The following is a 17,306-nucleotide window of genomic DNA, read 5'->3' as shown; positions in this document are numbered from 1 at the left end:
TGGGGAAGGCCGGGAGTTGGGGCTGCCCTTCCAGGTGGGGAAGAATGGCCCAGAAGGGGTCCGGGTGGCCGTGGCTGTCCTGGGGAGGTGGCAGCTCCTCTGCTTCTCCTTGCTCCCAAGTGCCCCCCAGCATCCGGGAGAACGGGCACAGGGCCAACGTGTCAGGCATGGCCGGGCAGTCCCTGACGCTGGAGTGTGACGCAAATGGCTTTCCGGCCCCCGAGATCACGTGGCTCAAGGATGGGCAGCAGGTGGGTGTCCCTTGGGGTGGATGGGCTGTGGGTGGGATTTGGATAGGGTACAGACCTTCTGGACGGGTTCCTGCATGTGCCAGGTGTGGCGGGGAGGTGTGACAAGTGGCAGGTGTCTTTGGGGATGCACTGGGGCTCAGGGCCTCGGAAGACCGTGGGCCCACGATGAAGCCTGAGGGGCTGCATGGTGGAGAGGGCGCGGCACTGTTCTGGGAATCAGAAGCCCTGGGTTCCGGTCACCAACCAGCTCCCTGGGCCTCAGTTTCCTCATTGCTGATGTGGGGTGCGGGGTGGCCAGACCCCGCTCACCAGCTCCTTCTGGCCTCTTCTGCCCAGATCCCCGAGGTGGACGGGGCCCGGGCCCTCCACTTTCCCAGGATCCAGGAGGGCGATTCTGGCCTCTACTCCTGCAGGGCCGAGAACCAGGCTGGGACTGCGCAGAGGGACTTCGATCTCCTCGTGCTCAGTGAGTGAGGCTGAGCCCTCCCAGCTCCCAAGTGTGTCTGGCCCTGCAGCCCCTCCCCTTTTAGGTGGGGCGGGGGAGGGAAACTGCCTGCTGGGAGCGAGGGGCATAGAGGGGCTCATGGCAGACCTGGTCCCTGTCTTCACAGAGCTATGGGGGCAGACGTTAGACAATCACATCATTAGCCTTGTAATTACATTATGCATCATGTATGTGCATTATGTGCTACGAAAGAGCAGTGCCGGCAGCTGAGGACGCACAGAGCAGGGGCCGATCCAGCCAGGGGTTTGGGGGAGCTTCCCATGAGGGCCGCGCAGGAGAAGGGAAGGGTGACCAGGCAGGGGTCCTGCACATGCAAAGGCCCTGCAGCAGGTGGGGCTTGCAGGGGTTAAGGATTTTTCTGCCCCCACCCTTTCTCGCCCCCAGTCCCACCTTCCGTGCTTGGAGCCGAGGCCGCTCAGGAGGTGCTGGGCCTGGCTGGTGTAGGGGTGGAGCTGGAGTGCCAGACCTCGGGGGTCCCCACGCCCCAGATGGAATGGACCAAGGATGGGCAGTGAGTGACCCCCGACGGGGAGTGTGAGGGTGGAGCCTCGGCCGGGGCTGGGGGAGAGGGCCTCTGGGGAGATGGAACTCTGCAGGGTTGGAGCTTGACAGGCATTGCCCGAGCCAGCCAGGGCCCAGGCAGAGGGCGGTGTGAGGCACACCTACCCCCCAGCCTGAGACCACCCAGGTGAGACCCCGCTTTCAAATGGCAGGGTTTTCTCATCACTTAACCAGCCTTCCTTTCATTTTTTAAACTTTTTTTTTTTTTTAAGCATGAAGTACCAAGATTCACAGCTCTTTTTAAAAAATTTTATTTATTTATTTATTTATTTATTTTTGGCTGTGTTGGGTCTTCGTTTCTGTGCGAGGGCTTTCTCTAGTTGCGCAAGTGGGGGCCACTCTTCATCGCGGTGCGCAGGCCTCTCACTATCGCGGCCTCTCTTGTTGCGGAGCACGGGCTCCAGACGCGCAGGCTCAGCAATTGTGGCTCACGGGCCTAATCGCTCTGCGGCATGTGGGGTCCTCCCAGACCAGGGCCCGAACCCGTGTACCCTGCATTGGCAGGCAGATTCTCAACCACTGCGCCACCAGGGAAGCCCCTAAACTTTTTAAAAGGTGTTTTTTAAGGTATTTTAAATTTTAAGGAATCAATATGATGTTTACCATTCCAAAGTGCACAATTCAGTATGCTGTGTTCAGTACTAAATACAAGTACATCCACAGTGTTGCACATCCGTCAGCTCTGTCTGGTTCCAGAACATTTCATCACTCCCAAAGGAGGCCCTATACCCATTAGCAGTCACTGCCCTGTTCCTCCCCCGCCCCAGCCCCTGGCAACCACTAACCTCTGTCTCTGTGAATTTCCCTATATTTCATATAAATTTCATGCAGTCATACATATGTAGTCTTTCGTGTCTGGCTTCTTTCACCTAGCGCACAGTGTTCGAGGTTTTTTCATGTTGTAGCAGGTTTCAGTACTTCATTCCTTTTAATGGCTGAACAATATTCCATTGTAGGGATGGACCACTTTTTGCTTATCTGTTTATCCATTGATGGGCACTTGGATTGTTGGTACCTTTCAGTGACTGTGAATCTTCCAGGCTTCCTTTTCCCAAGCAGCAGGCTCCCCTCTGTGTAGCCCGCCCCTGCCAGCTGGCCTTACTGACAGTCTTCTCTTGACCATCTTTCCAGACCTGTCCTTCCGGGGGACCCTCGCATCCAGCTGCAGGAGGAAGGCCAGGTTCTCAGAATCACCACCAGTCACCTGGGGGATGAAGGGCGGTACCAGTGCGTGGCCTTCAGCCCAGCCGGCCAGCAGGCCAAGGACTTTCAGCTCAGAATCCACTGTGAGCCCAGCCCCTTCCCAGCCCCCACCATGGGCTGCCCACTGCATGGAGGGAAGACGAGGGCAGAAACGGGGGCCTATGAGGAGCGAGCCCCCGGTCCAGTAAAGCTGGGGGGCGGGGGGGTGGGGTGGACCGGGAAGAACAGAGGGAATCTGGCCCAATGTTTCCCAAATCCCACTGTCCCCATCTGAGCTTCACAAGTTTTCCTATTCCTGATACTACTCAGGAGGATTGTTTAAATCAAGTCACTTTTCTTTACACTGAAACTCATTTATGTAAAAGGATGTTTAATACATCAAAGGGAAGTGGGAACCAGGGCTGCTTGGCCTTCGTGGGAGGAAGCTGTGACAACAAATGCAACCAAAGAGGGATTTTGGAAGCCCTTAGGCGTGAGCTGCCTGCATGTGGTAAAAAGGGCAGAGTAGAAAGTTCTAGAAAGGTTACGAACATAGTCGCACCAAACAGCCTTTTCCTTTGTCGTAATCAGGCAGGAAGGAGATTTGGGGAGGGTGTAGCTGTTCTGTTACGAGCTGCATGCCCACGTGCCCTGAGGATCAGCTTAGGTACCACCCAAGGTGTGTGACCTGCCCCGTAGGAACCCCGGATCCAGTTCGGCCCCTCGTTTTACAGATGGGGAGACTGAGCCCCAGAGAGGGGAAGTGACCTATGCGGGTCATACAGCGAGTCAGAGGCAAAGTGGGGTCCGGAGCCTGACCTGTGGCCCCTCCCCCGCTTTCTGCGCCTCTTGTGATGGCCGGGCTTGCCCCCCACGTCAGCGTGTCCCTGGCCGGTATCTCCTGTCTGTCCCCAGAGCCCCCCGCCCCTCCTCCCACCCCTGCAGTAGAAGCCTGTGACATGTGCGGGGCTTGTGGCCCACAGACAGGTGCATGGGGCTGCAAGGGATGGGACACCAGCCACCTCGGTGCTGGGCAGGCTCCCTGTGATTGCCCCCCGCCCCCCCATTGTCCTCAGCACCCCCCACCATCTGGGGCTCCAACGAGACAAGTGAGGTGGCCGTCATGGAGGGCCACCCCACGCGGTTCCTGTGTGAAGCCCGAGGAGTGCCCACGCCTGACATCACCTGGTTCAAGGATGGGGACCCCCTGCTCCCTAGTGCCGGGGCCGTCTACACCAGGGGAGGCCGGCAGCTGCAGCTGGAGAGGGCCCAGGGCTCGGACACTGGCATCTACACCTGCAGGGCCAGCAACCCCGTGGGGGTCATGGAGAAGGCCACCCGGCTGGAGGTTTTCGGTGAGCGGCCCGGGGTCGCAGCAGGAGCAGTGGTCAGCTGGGGCGAGCGGTGGGAGGGACTCTGGGCCGGGGTGGCCTCCGTCTGGCTCTAAAGGTGGGTGAAGGGAGCAGCCAGAGGCCCAGGAAAATGCGAATGAGGGGTTACCCAGGGAGAAGGGTCATCTCAGCTCATCCAGCCTTCCTCAGGCGGGTGAGGAAACCGACGCCAGGGGAAGGGCCTGTCTCGGGGCCCCAGCGGAGCCGAGTCGAGAATCCAGGTCTCCCCCTCGTGGTTTAGGGCTTCTCAGGAAATCGCGCCCACACCCCCATGACCACAGCTAATAACTGACTGCTCTTAACTAGCCTCGTACTGTGGTCCAGACGCCCTGGGGCTCGTCACAGCGCTAGCTAATTTAATCACGGCACAGGGACTAGGGCCCTGGTCCCCCCACTCATGGGTGAGCGTGGTGGGCTATGGGGCTGGCCCAGGTCACCCCGCTGGGAGGTGAGAGGACCCGGTTCCTACCTCGAGGCTCTGACTTGTGCTCTGTTAACCTCAGCGTTGGCCTGCCTGGAGGGGCTTGGCTCTGAGGACATGTGAAGAACTCAGAGGACAGGGTGTGTGTAGGAGGGCAGGGATGGGTCTGAGCAGATGAAGTCTGAGAAGGCAGAATGCAGCCTGGTGGGGACATTCTGGTCCCTCTCGAGGAATCAGCTCCGGAGCTCTGGTCCCCAAAGATACAAAGGGCTTGGATGCTAGAGTCCTGGGGACCCCAAAGGGAAGTTGGGGTGTGTGGGGTCTACGGGCAGCCTCTGAGGTTGAGCCCAGCAGCCAACTCCGGGATTCTTATTCAGGGATCTGAGAACCTCCTGGAAATTGATGGAAAATGCACGTGTGTGTTTTCATTATATTTTCAGTGGGGCTAGTGACCCAGGCAATGTTGAGAAGCCCATCCCGTTCCCTCATTGCCCCATGTCTCCTGGCAACGACTCTGTGGGCTTAGCAACTTGGGGGCCCTCCCCAAGGGGAAGAGAGAAGCCCCCCTCTGGCTACCTGCTTGGCCATCACTGGCTGAGTTAGGAGCCCCCAGAGGCTGGGCCGTTTGGGCTAGGGTCTGCTCGCTTCCTCAGGCCAGGGAGGGGACCAGTAGGAGGAGCAGAGACTCTGGTCTTGGGCCCTGGGGAGCCCATCACTTTGGGTTCGGCGGATCTTGAGACCTACTGTGTGCAGATACCGAAGACGCACAGAGACAAGTGTTGTTCTGCTCAGGCTGAGCTCACGGGGGTAGCAGGGTGTGGAGAGAGGATGCAGGCAGTGTAGGGGGTGTGGGGATGGCACCAAGGGGCAGAGGAGCCAGGGTGAGGGAGGCTTCCAGCCAGGGTGCTGGGGGAGGCTCCCCGGAGGAGGTGATGTCTGAACAGGGGTTCCAGCTAGTGGAGGGGAGGAGAAGGCATTTCACATGGGTTGGGGTCTGTGAGGGACTTAACCAGGCTGCTGGTCCCTGAGCACCCCCTGCCTCTTCCCTAGTCCCGCCCACCATCGAGGGCGCTGGCGGAGGGCCCCGTGTGGTGAAGGCCGTGGCCGGGAGGCCCTTGGCGCTGGAGTGTGTGGCCAGAGGCCACCCACCCCCCACCCTCTCCTGGCACCACGAGGGGCTGCCCGTGGCGGAGAGCAATGGGACGTGGCTGGAGGCGGGCGGCGGCGTGCTGAGCCTGGAGAGCCTGGGGGAGGCGTCTGGAGGCCTGTACAGCTGCGTGGCCAGCAGCCCCGCCGGGGAGGCCGTGCTGCAGTACTCCGTGGAGGTGCAGGGTGAGCCCAGGCCTGCCCCACCCGAGTCACCTGGGCCGTGGACCCCTCCTCCCACGCCTAGTGTGTGCAGAGGGAATAGAAGTGACCAGTGTCCTGGATTGCATGAGACAGATAAGGGGACAGATGAGGACACTGCGACCTGGGCTGGGGCCCCTCAGGGATACAGGGTGGGCAGGGTTGATTCCCGGGATCAAGGGTCCCTGCTCCTGCCCATGACCCTGGGCCAGGTCATCCAGGGTGAAGGACACCGCTCTGCCTTCCAGGAGATGCTCCCGGTCAATGGGATGGACATTTATACCCTGAGGCCCAAAGCTGGGTGGTGGGCGCTGGTCCCGGGGATGGGTGGGTGGACCCTTCGCCTGCTTCTTCCATTTCACAGACACTTCACAGCCATTAACTCTGGATAAGGCAGGGAACAGGCAGACGGGACTCCTGAGCCCTGGGCCTGGTGGGAAGACATTGAATAAACAGACCAATCCTGTGGGGAGGCTGAACTTGGGTGGTCCTAGAAGGCCTTCTGGACGAGGGGCTGTTTATGGGAGTGCTTGAAGGGTGAGGTGAGGCTTGGGCCTGGCTCTGGCGGCACTGGGACTTGGGAGGGCTGTAGGCCGGGATTTCCTCAGCTCCAGACACCCAATGGTGGCTTCTGCCCACAGTGCCCCCGCAGCTCCTGTTGGCTGAAGGCTTGGGCCCGGTGACCACCCTCGTGGGACAGCCCCTGGACCTTCCCTGCCAGGCCTCAGGCTCCCCAGTGCCCATGATCCAGTGCGTATGGGGTGGTGGAGGCCAGAAGTGGGGGGCTGGGGGACAGGCAGAGAGCATGCTTTGGGGGTGGGTGGGGACGGGAGATGCTTCCCCTCCCAGGAGCATGAAAGAGGCCATGGAGCCAGGGACGTGGGAACGGGAGAGAGATGCCGCCTGGCCTCTTGGCCTGTCCTGTTGCCCCTACCTTCCCTAGCCTCAGGCTGACCTGTTCCCCTCCCCACACACCTTAGGTGGCTGCAGAATGGCCGCCCAGCCGAGGAGCTGGCCGGGGTGCAGCTGACCTCGCAGGGGACCACACTGCACATCGACCACGTGGAGCTGGACCACGCGGGCCTCTTCGCCTGCCAGGCCACCAATGAAGCGGGCACTGCAGGGGCTGAAGTGGAGTTGTCTGTGCACGGTGAGGGCGGCCTGGGGTTCTGGGGCAGTGAGAGCCCAAGGATGCCGGGGTGGGTGAAGCAAGCCTGACAGACATGGGAAGGGCATGGAACTGGTCTTCTCTGGACAGCATTTCTGGTCTGGACTTCCCAGTTCCCCAAGACACAGGTGTGAGAGGGTAGTCTCAGCTGCTCACCACACTTGTCTACAGGCTTTCGATCCCCTCCCCAGCCTCCCCCCGACCCCGGCTTGCTCTCTTTATGCTGACCACGCTGAACTTCATTCAACTGTTTAAATACATTGGCTTTCTTACCTCCAGTCCTGCAAATGCTGTTCCCTCTGCCTGGAACATTCTTCCTCTTTGCCTGATTAGCTCCTCCCTATCTTTCAGGTCTGTCCTAAAAAACACCCCCTTCCTCCAGGAAGCCCTCCTTGATTCCACCATGGTTATAATCTGCACTGCCCAGCCTCTCGTGGCCATAGCCCCCCACCTACTGTATTGGGATTTCTCGTTTGGCTGTTCATCTCCACTGCCCAGCTTGGGAGCTCTGAGGGCAGCGCAGAACTTTCTCTGCTGTGTTCCTGTGCATAGTGCAGTGTGGGACACAGAGTAGATGCTCAGTGCACATATGGATGGATAATGGGTGGATGAATGATGGATGGATGGATGATGGATGGATGGATGATGAATGGGAGAATTTTAAAGGGAAAGACTAACTCTGCCAGCTCTCAGTCTGGTGCTCTTTCCCCTAAGGCCAGGTGTCTGGAGGGTTGAGTGGGGGGAAGCTAGAGGTCAGCCCTGCAAGGCCACTCCCTCCCTCCCCAGGCATTGAAGAGGTTTCTGGGTGCCCACTGCACCCCTCCTGACCCTGACTGGGCCTCCCTGCCTCTCCCTCTGCCCAGAGCTCCCATCGGTGGTCATAGTTGGGGGTGAGAACATCACAGCCCCTTTCCTGCAGCCTGTGACCCTCCAATGTGCAGGGACTGGGGTCCCTACCCCAAGCCTCCGCTGGTGGAAGGATGGTGTGGCCCTGGCAGCCTCAGGGGGGAACCTGCAGGTACGTGCAAGGGCCCCAGGGCTGGCAGGCCAACCTTGCACAGGTGGAGGGGCTGCTTTTTAGTGGCCCCGGGGAGCCCAGGTGGAGCTCTGGCAGCCTGGGGGCAGGACAAACAGAGTCCACTCACCCTAGAAATGCTCAGTGGACCTTGGGGTGCTGGGTCTGAAGAAGGAAGGGAGCCCTAAGCCTAGTCCAGGTCCCCGGAGTTTGAGGTCCCAGAGGGAGAAAATGGGGAGAGGGGAGTATCCCCAAGACCAGAGGGATCCCCTGGATTCCGAATGTGTGGCTCAGAACTCCACCCGGAACCAAGCTTGTGCCCATGCCTCACGTCTCCTGCGCTGGGGTCAGCAGCAGCCTGGCCACTTGCCATGTCCCAGGGTTGCTCTGACCCCAGGCCCCACCCACATCCTAGCACACACCTGCCCTTCCTCCTCTCCACCAGATCGAGAAGGTGGACCTGAGGCACGAAGGCATCTACACTTGTGCTGCCACTAACCTGGCTGGGGAGAGCAGGAGGGACGTGGCGCTCAAGGTGTTGGGTGAGGATGTGGGTGGAGGCGGAGCCCGGACCTGGGGTGGTGGGTGATTGAGGGCCCGCAGGGCTGCCGTGGGGGGTTGGGGACGGCTGGGGGCTCTAAAATTAATGTCACGTACTTAACTTTAGAAGTAGAAAATCATTTGCTCCGGGGCCACTTTTGGTTGTTTTCTGCCGGATTTTCAGTGGACAGTCTTGCTCTCATTCATATTTATCTTTGCTTGTTCTATTCATTTGGGGGCTCATTTAGGTCCTTGTGTATATGGGCAAATCCTTGCCCTTGTCACTCCTCATGACTGCCTGGGGTCCACCTCCCCGGTGTGCCTGATGCTGGCTGTTCCTGGGGGGTCGGGCGCCAGGGTCGTCCTTGTTGCCCAGCCCACCTTGGGAAGGCTGGGGAGGGGCACTGGGGAGGCTGAGATGAGCCACCCAGAGCCTGTACCCCGGCCAAGCCAGGGCTCTCCTCGTCTCCCCTAGTGCCCCCCAGTATCGAGCCGGGCCTGGTCAAAAAGGCAGTGCTGGAAAATGCCTCCGTAAACTTGGAGTGTCTGGCTTCAGGCATACCCCCTCCTGGTAAGTAAGACCCCTCCTCTTGGCTGAAAGCCACCTCCAGCCAACCCCAGTTCCCCATCCAAAGAGGCGGGGCAGTGCCGCAGGCACCACTCTGGCTGTGGACAAAGCAGGATGAGATCAGCAGGCCTTCCCCTTCCCTCCCCAGCGTTCCCCTCTTCCTTCTCAACAGCTGTTTATCCAATGCCCATTACATGCCAGTCACTGCCAGGGCCCAGAGCCTTTGCACTGGTGTCTGAAACAAACCTGCCAGGTTTCTTCTGAGTTTGTGGCTTCACGGGGCTGCCCCGGGGCTGGCGGTGAGAACCAGGACCTCCATCTGGGCCTCTTCTCTAGACCAGCAGTTGAGCAAAGGTCTGGGAGCTAGGGCTAGGCGTGGGTGCCCGGCAGACAGGATGGGCCCAGGAGGGGGGTCCGTTTCCTGTCCCCCATCTGAACCAGGTCAACCCTGCTTTGCCTGGGGTGGTGAGCCCTGGAGGTATTTGCCCTCTGCCATGGGGAAACCCTCTTCTGGGATGGACCCTGGCGGGAGGTAAGGAAGTTGAAGATACAATCGGTCGTTACTAATTTATTTATTATCTCTTTATTAACTTCATTTTTTAAATTTATTTTTAAATTGAAGTATATTGGTTTACAATGTTGTGTTAATGTCTGCTGTACAGCAAAGTGATTCAGTTATACATATACATATATATACATTCTTTTTCTATATGCTTTTCCATTATGGTTTATCGTAGGATATTGAATATAGTTCTCTGTGTTATACAGTAGGACCTTGTTGTTTATCCATTCTATATATGATAGCTTACATCTGCTGACCCCAACCTCCCACTCCATCCCTCCCCCAACCCCCTTTCCCTTGGCAGCCACCGGTCTGTTCTCTATGTCCATGAGTCTGTTTTGTAGATAGGTTCGTTTGTGTCATATTTTAGATTCCACATATAAGTGATATCATATGGTATTTGTCTTTCTCTTTCTTACTTCACTTAGTATGATAATCTCTGGTTCCATCCATGTTGCTGCAGATGGCATTATTTTGTTCTTTTTTTATGGCTGAGTAATATTCCATTGTATATATGTGCCACATCTTCTTTATCCATTCATCTGTTGATGGACATTTAGGTTGTTTCCATGTCTTGACTATTGTGAATAGTGCTGCTATGAACATGGGGGTGCGTGTAGCTTTTTATAATTGGTCCATATTTATGAGGCTGCCGTTTTGGGGTATACCATGTTCTCCTCTAAAGATCTCCCTCATGGGTGGTCTCCTGGCAGGGGGAGGACGTGAGGGGCTGGGCTGACTTTGACTATCCTTGCTCCTGGCTGCCCCGCCTGCATCCCTCTCTGCCTTCGGTTCCATCTCAGACAACGCTGCCCTGTTCTGCCCCGCCCCCCTTCCTGGAGAACACTGGCTTTCTCCAGTGCCTGAAATAAAGGCACACCGTATGACCACCCAGGAAGCCTCTCCTGGATGCCCATGACACAGGCACAATCTGAAAGGCTGGCAGGGACCCTTTCATCTCTCTTCTCTTCACCAGATATTTCCTGGTTCAAGGGCCACCAGCCTGTCTCTGCCCAGACGGGAGTGACAGTGTCAGCTGATGGGAGAGTTCTCCTCATTGAGCGAGCCCAAATTTCTGACGCTGGGATCTACCGCTGTGTAGCATCCAATGTGGCAGGCAGCACAGAGCTGCAGTATGGCCTACGGGTCAATGGTGAGCTGCCCTGCGACTAAAGGGATCCTTGTCCCCAAAGTTGTCTTCCATCCATTTGTCCCTCAGTCTGTTCATCCATCTGTCATCCATCCATCCTTCCTTCCATCCGTCATCCATTCATCCATCCTTCCTTTCATTCATCTTTCCTTCCTTCCATCCATTTATAATTTATCCATCCATTCATTCATCCATCCATTCTTCTATCCATGCATGGAAACACCCAACTGTTCTTCCACTGATCCAACCATCCATCCAATCCTCTGCCTATCCGTCCAGCCGCCCATCTAACCATCCAGCTGTCCATCCCCCCAACCATCCATTTATTCAAACGTCAATTCCTCCATCTACTGAGTACAGGCGGACCTCAGAGATACTGCAGGTTCATTCAGTTCCAGACCACCACAATAAAGCGAATATCAAAATAAAGCAAGTCACATGAATGTTTTGGTTTCCCATTGCATAGAAAAGTTCTGTTTACACTATACTGTAGTCTAGTAACTGTGCAGTAGCATTATGTCTAAAGAAAGTACAGACCTTAATTAAAAAGTACTTTATTGCTAAAAAATGCTAACCATCATCTGAGCCTTTGGTGAGTCGTAGTAGTAACATCGAAGGTCACTGTTCACGGATCGCTATAACAAATAGAACAGTAAGGGAAAAGTTTGAAATATTACGAGGATTACCAAAATGTGACACAGAGACCAGAAGTGAGCCAATGCTGTTGGAAAAATGGCACCGATAGACTTGCTCAAGGCAGGGTTGCCACAAACCTTCAGTTTGTAAAAAACACAACATCTGCAAAGTGCAGTGAGGTGAAGCACAATAAAACGAGGTGTGCCTGTACGTGCTCTGGGCAGACCCTGGGGCTGCAGCCCTGAACAAGACGGACCCAGGAGCTTTCAGTCTAGTGGAGGATATAGTAATTGGATACTTTACCCAAAGTACTGTTTCATGACAATTGTGATAAGAGCTAGGAAAAGTGAGGTACAACTGAATGCCTGGAACTGGGGCGCTGACCTGGCCTGGGGGGTCCCAGGAGGCATCTTTGAGAGCTGGATGTCTAAACGGAGACCATGTGCCAAATGCTAAGGCTATAGAGAATTTGAGAAACTGAAAGGAGGCTGGGGGCTTGGAGCTTACAGAACAGTGAGAGGAGGGGCCAGGGTGGTGCTGGGGACCAGTTGGAGGCTGGAAAGATTGGGTCTTTATCTTAAGAGCAGGGGGTAGGTAGCTGGACAGGAGGCTGGGACCCTGGGTGTCATGGCTCATGCCTCCCAGATACAACTGAATCTTGTGACCGTTTTCTGCCCACGAGGGGCTGTCTATAGGCTGAAAGCTCTGAGTTGGAAAGCAAAACCTGCCCAGGGATTCTCAACCCTGGTTACCCCTATACCATCCCCATGATAATGACCTCATGCTGACCAGAAGGCCCAAGTTCAGGTGCTGCTTCTGCCACTTCCTAGCTGGTCAGCCTCGGGCAGGTGACCTCCCTCTCTGAGCCTCAGTTTCCCGTCTGTGGAAGCCGCGTGGTGGAGCTGGAGGGATGAGATGAGCCACCTCAAGGACTGTGGAGTGCTGCGCCCGTGTTGGGAGTGGCTGTCCCTAAAAGCTTTTGTTTGTGGCCGTGTGCTCCTGTGTGGGTACCCAGCCCGGGGCCCTGCCTGCTTCACCCCCAGTGGGGCTCAGCCGGTGCCCTGTGCCGCCCTCACCCTGCAGTGCCTCCGTACATCACTCTGCCACCCAGCCTGCCGGGCCCCGTGCTGCTTCACACCCCGGTTCGGCTGACCTGTAACGCCACGGGAGCCCCCAGCCCCATGCTGATGTGGCTGAAGGATGGAAACCCCGTGTCCACGGCAGGGACCTCTGGCCTCCAGGTCAGTAGGGCTGGGGCGCCCTGACTCGCCTCCCGGGTGCCTCAGTAGGTGCTGGGAGCAGAGGTCAGGGCCTGGGAGTGCCGAGGGGAGAGGGAGACAATGATGGCCCAGGATGGTCGGCTGGAGGGAGGAAGGGGAGCTGCTGGACGGAGTCTAGAGCCAGGTGGTCTCCAGAAACATAATGCGCACCACCAAGGTGAACCGAATATGTCATTTAAAAATTTCTAGTAGCTGCATTAGGATGAATAAAAAGAAACAGGTGAAACCAATTTTAATAATGCATTTTAAGGAATTTCCTGGTGGTGCAGTGGTTAGGACTCCTTGCTTCCACTGCAGGGGCCACGGGTTCGATCCCTGGTCGGGGAACTAAGATCCCGAAAGCCTCACAGTGTGGCATAAATAAATAAATAAATAAATAAAAGTGTCCTTTGGCTACTTTATTTATTTATTTATAAATAAATAAAAAGTGAATATGAAAAAAAAAACCAGCTGTATAAAAAAATACATTTTAGTTCACCCAGTATATCCAAAAAGTATCCTTGCATCACGTGATCATTATAAAAAATCATTAACCAGACATTTTACATTCTCCTTTTTGTACAAACTCTTTGAAATCAGTTGTGCATCTTACACTTGGGGACCAGCCCTATTTCAAGGGCTCCCTAGCCATAGCCCTACTCCAGGGGACTCTTTCTTAGGACCGATGTTATTCCCCACCAGCCAGCAGAGGTCCTGAGGTCTGGGTAGAGCTCGAGGTTCCTCTGCATTGTGGCGGGCCCCGGGGGTCTGGGGCAAGCTGCCCGCTGTGCCTGCCAGCAGGGCCTGACCTCATGTGGACTTCCTTCTGGGCCACAGGTCTTCCCTGGGGGCCGGGTCCTCACGCTGGCCAGTGCCCGGGCTTCCGACTCCGGCAGCTACTCCTGCGTGGCCGTGAATGCAGTGGGCGAGGACCGCCGGGACACCATCCTGCACGTCCACAGTGAGTGTCAGGCCCTGGGCTCTGCCGGGTGCAGGCCGGCGGCTCAAGAAGGCGGGGCTGGGGCATCCCCGGGGGTTGGATGTGGGAGGTCTGGCCTGAGACTGTGTCTGCCTTCATGTAGGGGTCAGTTGGACCCCCAGAGCCCTCTCCTAGAGTGTGAACTCCCCTGTTGTAGATAGGTGGGCAGGTGGGCCCTTTCCTCAGTGGTAACATCTGGCACGACTAAAGTACAAAATCATATTCAGGATATTGATGTTGTTATAATGCACCATCCTATTCAGGTTTGGGGGCCTCCTCTAAAGGTCATCAAGGGGAGGGCAAGAGGGCTGCAGCTCAGGGGGTGGGCCCTCATCCTAACGGTGACTTCCCATCCCTGGTGTTTGCTCCTGGCTGCTGAGACAGCCCCTGCCCCGCCCCCTCCCGCAGTGCCCCCAAGCATCCTTGGAGAAGAGCTGAATGTGTCCGTCGTGGCCAACGAGTCAGTGGCCCTGGAGTGCCAGAGCCACGCTGTGCCCCCTCCTGTGCTGAGCTGGCGGAAGGACGGCCGCCCCCTGGAGCCCCGGCCTGGCATCCGCCTCTCCGCAGACAAGGCCTTGCTGGAGGTGTGCGGCCTCCCAGGCCACCAGGGGGGCCCCCACTGTGAGCAGAGCTGAGCCCCGAACAGGGTGGGCTGAGGTGCCCCCGTGAGCATCAGTTCAGCTCACTGTGACCCACAGGCCCCTCCAGTCCCAGGACCCATCAGAGCTGCTTCCAGCCAAACGGATGGAGAGCGAAGCCCCAGGACTGAGCCCTCAGTGGGCAGGGGGGGGCACTTCCCTCAGGACCCCCACGTGTTTTTCACTCCTTGTTCGAAAGCCTCCTTGCCTTTGGGCATTTAAGGCCCTTCATCTGACCCAGCAAGGCAGGGGTTAGTTAGGGTCAGGGACTCTGGAGTCAGCCTGGATTTAAATTTTAGCTCCACCTCCTCCCGACTACTGCACCGTTGGGTTGGGTCGTGTTCTGACCACACTGGCCTCCCGTCTCTCACCTGTGAGCACCTGGTGCCTTTTTTCTGGGGTGGCTGGGAGAGTTCTAGAGAATGCCTGTGAGGTCCCACCTGCCCCAGAGAAGAGCTCATCCATGTCAGCTGGGGGAGGGGAAGTACCTCTCCAAGGTGCTGGGAGAACGCTCCACTCCAGCCTGCCCCTCCTTCTCCCACTCCTCTACATCTTGTGATATGATCATTCCCAACTCTGAGCCCCTTTGTTTGGTTTCCTCTGCCTGGAATACCGCCCCCTCCTTCCCTTCATTCTGCAAAGCCACAGCCTAGCTCCATCACCCGCCTAGGTCAGGATCTGACCCCTGAGGACAGGGTCCCCTCCGCCTCCTCCTCGGAACAGGAGGTGGGGTGAGGCTGGCAGGGCCGCCATTTGTGCCCAGTCCATGTCAGGCCACCAAGGCCCTGGCTTCCAGAAACTTCCCGGTACAAGAGGTGCAGCAGGTGCCACCACTGCTCCCTGGTTCCAGGTGGGAGGGGGGAACTCAGCAACGTAAAGTGACATGCCCAAGGTCACACAGTCTGTCCAGGGGTAATCCCATCTGTGCTGCCCCCGCTGATGGGTTGTTTTTTGCTCTCGGCCAGGTGGACAGAGCCGGGGTGGCGGACGCAGGCCGCTATACCTGCGAAGCGCTGAACCAGGCAGGCCGATCGGAGAAACACTACAACCTAAATGTCTGGGGTGAGGGTCTCCCGGGCTGGGCTGGGGTCCCTCCCCCTGTCCCTGTTAGGGCTGGCTCTCAAGCCCTGGGGTTGGGGCTGCCTTGAGTGGGTTCTAGGATACCGCCCTCCTCCACCCCACCCTCTCCCCCCCGGGTCCCTTTCTTATCCCAGCCCACAACTTCCTGCCCACCTCACCTCCTCTCTTTTACTCAGTCCCTCCAGTGTTCCCCTCACCGGAGCCTCGCACCCTGACTGTGACTGAGGGGCACCCCGCCAGGCTGTCCTGCGAATGTCGGGGCGTCCCCTTCCCCAAGATCTCCTGGAGGAAGGACGGTAGGATGGCTGACCTCGCCCAGCCCTACCCTCATTGCCCCACCCAAGGAGGCTGCTCCCTGCCCTCGCTGGGTGCCCCCACTCTAGCTGAGTTGGAGGTGGGTGGGCTTACAGCCCTAGGGGGTGCGGGTGCTGGTTACAGAAGGCCCTGCAGCCCCTTCTCAGCCAATGAGAGCTGGATTCATCCTCAGGCCTCACTTCAGATGTCTCTTCTTCCAGGAAGCCCTCCCTGACCTCCACCCCAGTCTAGGCCTCCTTGACGCCACCCCTGTATGTTAGCTTGTCATATTACCCACCTTAGTCCTTCAACGTCTGCTCCTCCGTGAGCCCGTGAGCCCTGGGAGGCACCGTCTGGGAATTCAGCAGTGGCTAAGACAGTGCCTGGTACAAAACAGGTGCTCGATAAATATTTGGAATTCATTCATTTAACCAGTATTTGTTGAGAGCCTCTCTGTGCCAGGCCCCATTCTAGGTGCTGGACGTACAGCAGTGGATTGAGCCAGTCAGGTAATAAATGAGAAGTTAGTACAGGCATACCTCATTTTGTTGTGCTTTGCTTTACTGAGTTTCGCAGATGTCGTGTTTTTTATAAATTGAAGGTTTATGGCAACCCTGCCTCCAGCAAGTCTATTGATACCATTTTCCCAACATTTTCCAGCATTTGCTCACTTTGGGTCTCTGTCACATTTTGATAATTCTCCCAATATTTATAACTTTTTCATTATTATAATTATGTTTGTCATGGTGGTCTGTGATTTGTGATCTTTGATATTGCTATTGAAAAGAGATTATGTCTTGCTGAAGGCTCAGATGATGGTTAGCATTTTAAAGTCTTTTTCATTAAGTTACGTACGTTGTTTTTTTTAAACATAATAGTGCACACTTAATAGACTAAACATAATTTTTATATGCACTGGGAAACCAAAAAAATCACGTGACTCGCTTTATTTTGATATTTGCTTTTTGCGGTGGTCTGGAACCGCACCTATGATATCTCCGAGGTATGCCTGTAAATGACTTAATACCTGACATGATAAGTGCTATGGAGAGAAATAAAAGCCAGGAAAGGGGAGAAGTTGTGAGGGGGGGAGGGAGGTGGGATTTGCAATTTTAAGTTGGGTGGCCAGGGACATTTGACCAAGCAGATGTGGAGAAGGTGAGGGATGAGCATGAGGATATTGTAGGGAAAAGCATTCCAGGCAGAGGTGATGGCAGGTGCAAAGGCCCTGGGGCAGGGATGAGCCAAGCATGTTTGAAGCACAGCAAAGAGGCCAGTGGGGCTGAAGCAGATTCAGCAAGGGGACGGTAGCAGGAGATGGTCACCTGAGCGATGGGGGTGGATCAAAGGCTGTAAGGATCTCAACTTTTACCTTGAGTGAGATGGGGCTTCTGTAGGGGTCTGGTTTGTACTCTAGATGGTTCCTGCCAGCATGATGAGAATAGAGCGTTGGGAGCAAGGGTGGCAGCAGGGTGACCAGTGAGGGGGCTCCTGCAGGGACTCTGGGCAAGAGATGCTGGCACTTGGACTAGGTGGGTATCCATGAGGTGTTGGGAGGGGGCCATAGTCTGGATGCATTTCAAAGGTGGTGCTGGCCGGATTTTCTGACGGCTGGGATGGGGGCTCAGAAGAAGGAGGAGTTGGGGAATGACTTTTGACCTGGTAGTCGGGAGAGTGATTCTGCCGCCACCGAGATGGAGAGGCTGCAAGGGCAGGTTTGGGGGAGCAGATAGGGAGTTTGGGGCATTTAATTTTGAGA

General features: G+C 56.4%; 1 protein-coding gene across 1 annotated transcript in view; it reads left to right on the top strand.

Moving 5' to 3' along the window:
• HMCN2 (hemicentin 2) overlaps positions 1 to 17,306 on the top strand; it is a 151,174-nt gene that overhangs the window by 75,543 nt on the left and 58,325 nt on the right. Inside the window, exons 27-43 of the mRNA XM_068552870.1 lie at positions 121 to 251; positions 588 to 717; positions 1,141 to 1,267; positions 2,449 to 2,603; positions 3,576 to 3,854; positions 5,362 to 5,643; positions 6,300 to 6,408; positions 6,639 to 6,808; positions 7,690 to 7,844; positions 8,287 to 8,383; positions 8,857 to 8,952; positions 10,488 to 10,664; positions 12,381 to 12,538; positions 13,394 to 13,517; positions 13,944 to 14,119; positions 15,139 to 15,235; positions 15,430 to 15,549. Of these exons, the coding sequence (XP_068408971.1) occupies positions 121 to 251; positions 588 to 717; positions 1,141 to 1,267; positions 2,449 to 2,603; positions 3,576 to 3,854; positions 5,362 to 5,643; positions 6,300 to 6,408; positions 6,639 to 6,808; positions 7,690 to 7,844; positions 8,287 to 8,383; positions 8,857 to 8,952; positions 10,488 to 10,664; positions 12,381 to 12,538; positions 13,394 to 13,517; positions 13,944 to 14,119; positions 15,139 to 15,235; positions 15,430 to 15,549 (2,583 nt within the window). The remainder of the gene's footprint in view (positions 1 to 120; positions 252 to 587; positions 718 to 1,140; positions 1,268 to 2,448; positions 2,604 to 3,575; positions 3,855 to 5,361; positions 5,644 to 6,299; positions 6,409 to 6,638; positions 6,809 to 7,689; positions 7,845 to 8,286; positions 8,384 to 8,856; positions 8,953 to 10,487; positions 10,665 to 12,380; positions 12,539 to 13,393; positions 13,518 to 13,943; positions 14,120 to 15,138; positions 15,236 to 15,429; positions 15,550 to 17,306) is intronic.

This window comes from Eschrichtius robustus, chromosome 10, assembly GCF_028021215.1.
Source record: "Eschrichtius robustus isolate mEscRob2 chromosome 10, mEscRob2.pri, whole genome shotgun sequence".
Classification (NCBI taxonomy): Eukaryota; Metazoa; Chordata; class Mammalia; order Artiodactyla; family Eschrichtiidae; genus Eschrichtius; species Eschrichtius robustus.
Note: the sequence above shows the minus strand (reverse complement) of the source record. Positions and strands in the feature narration are given on the sequence as shown.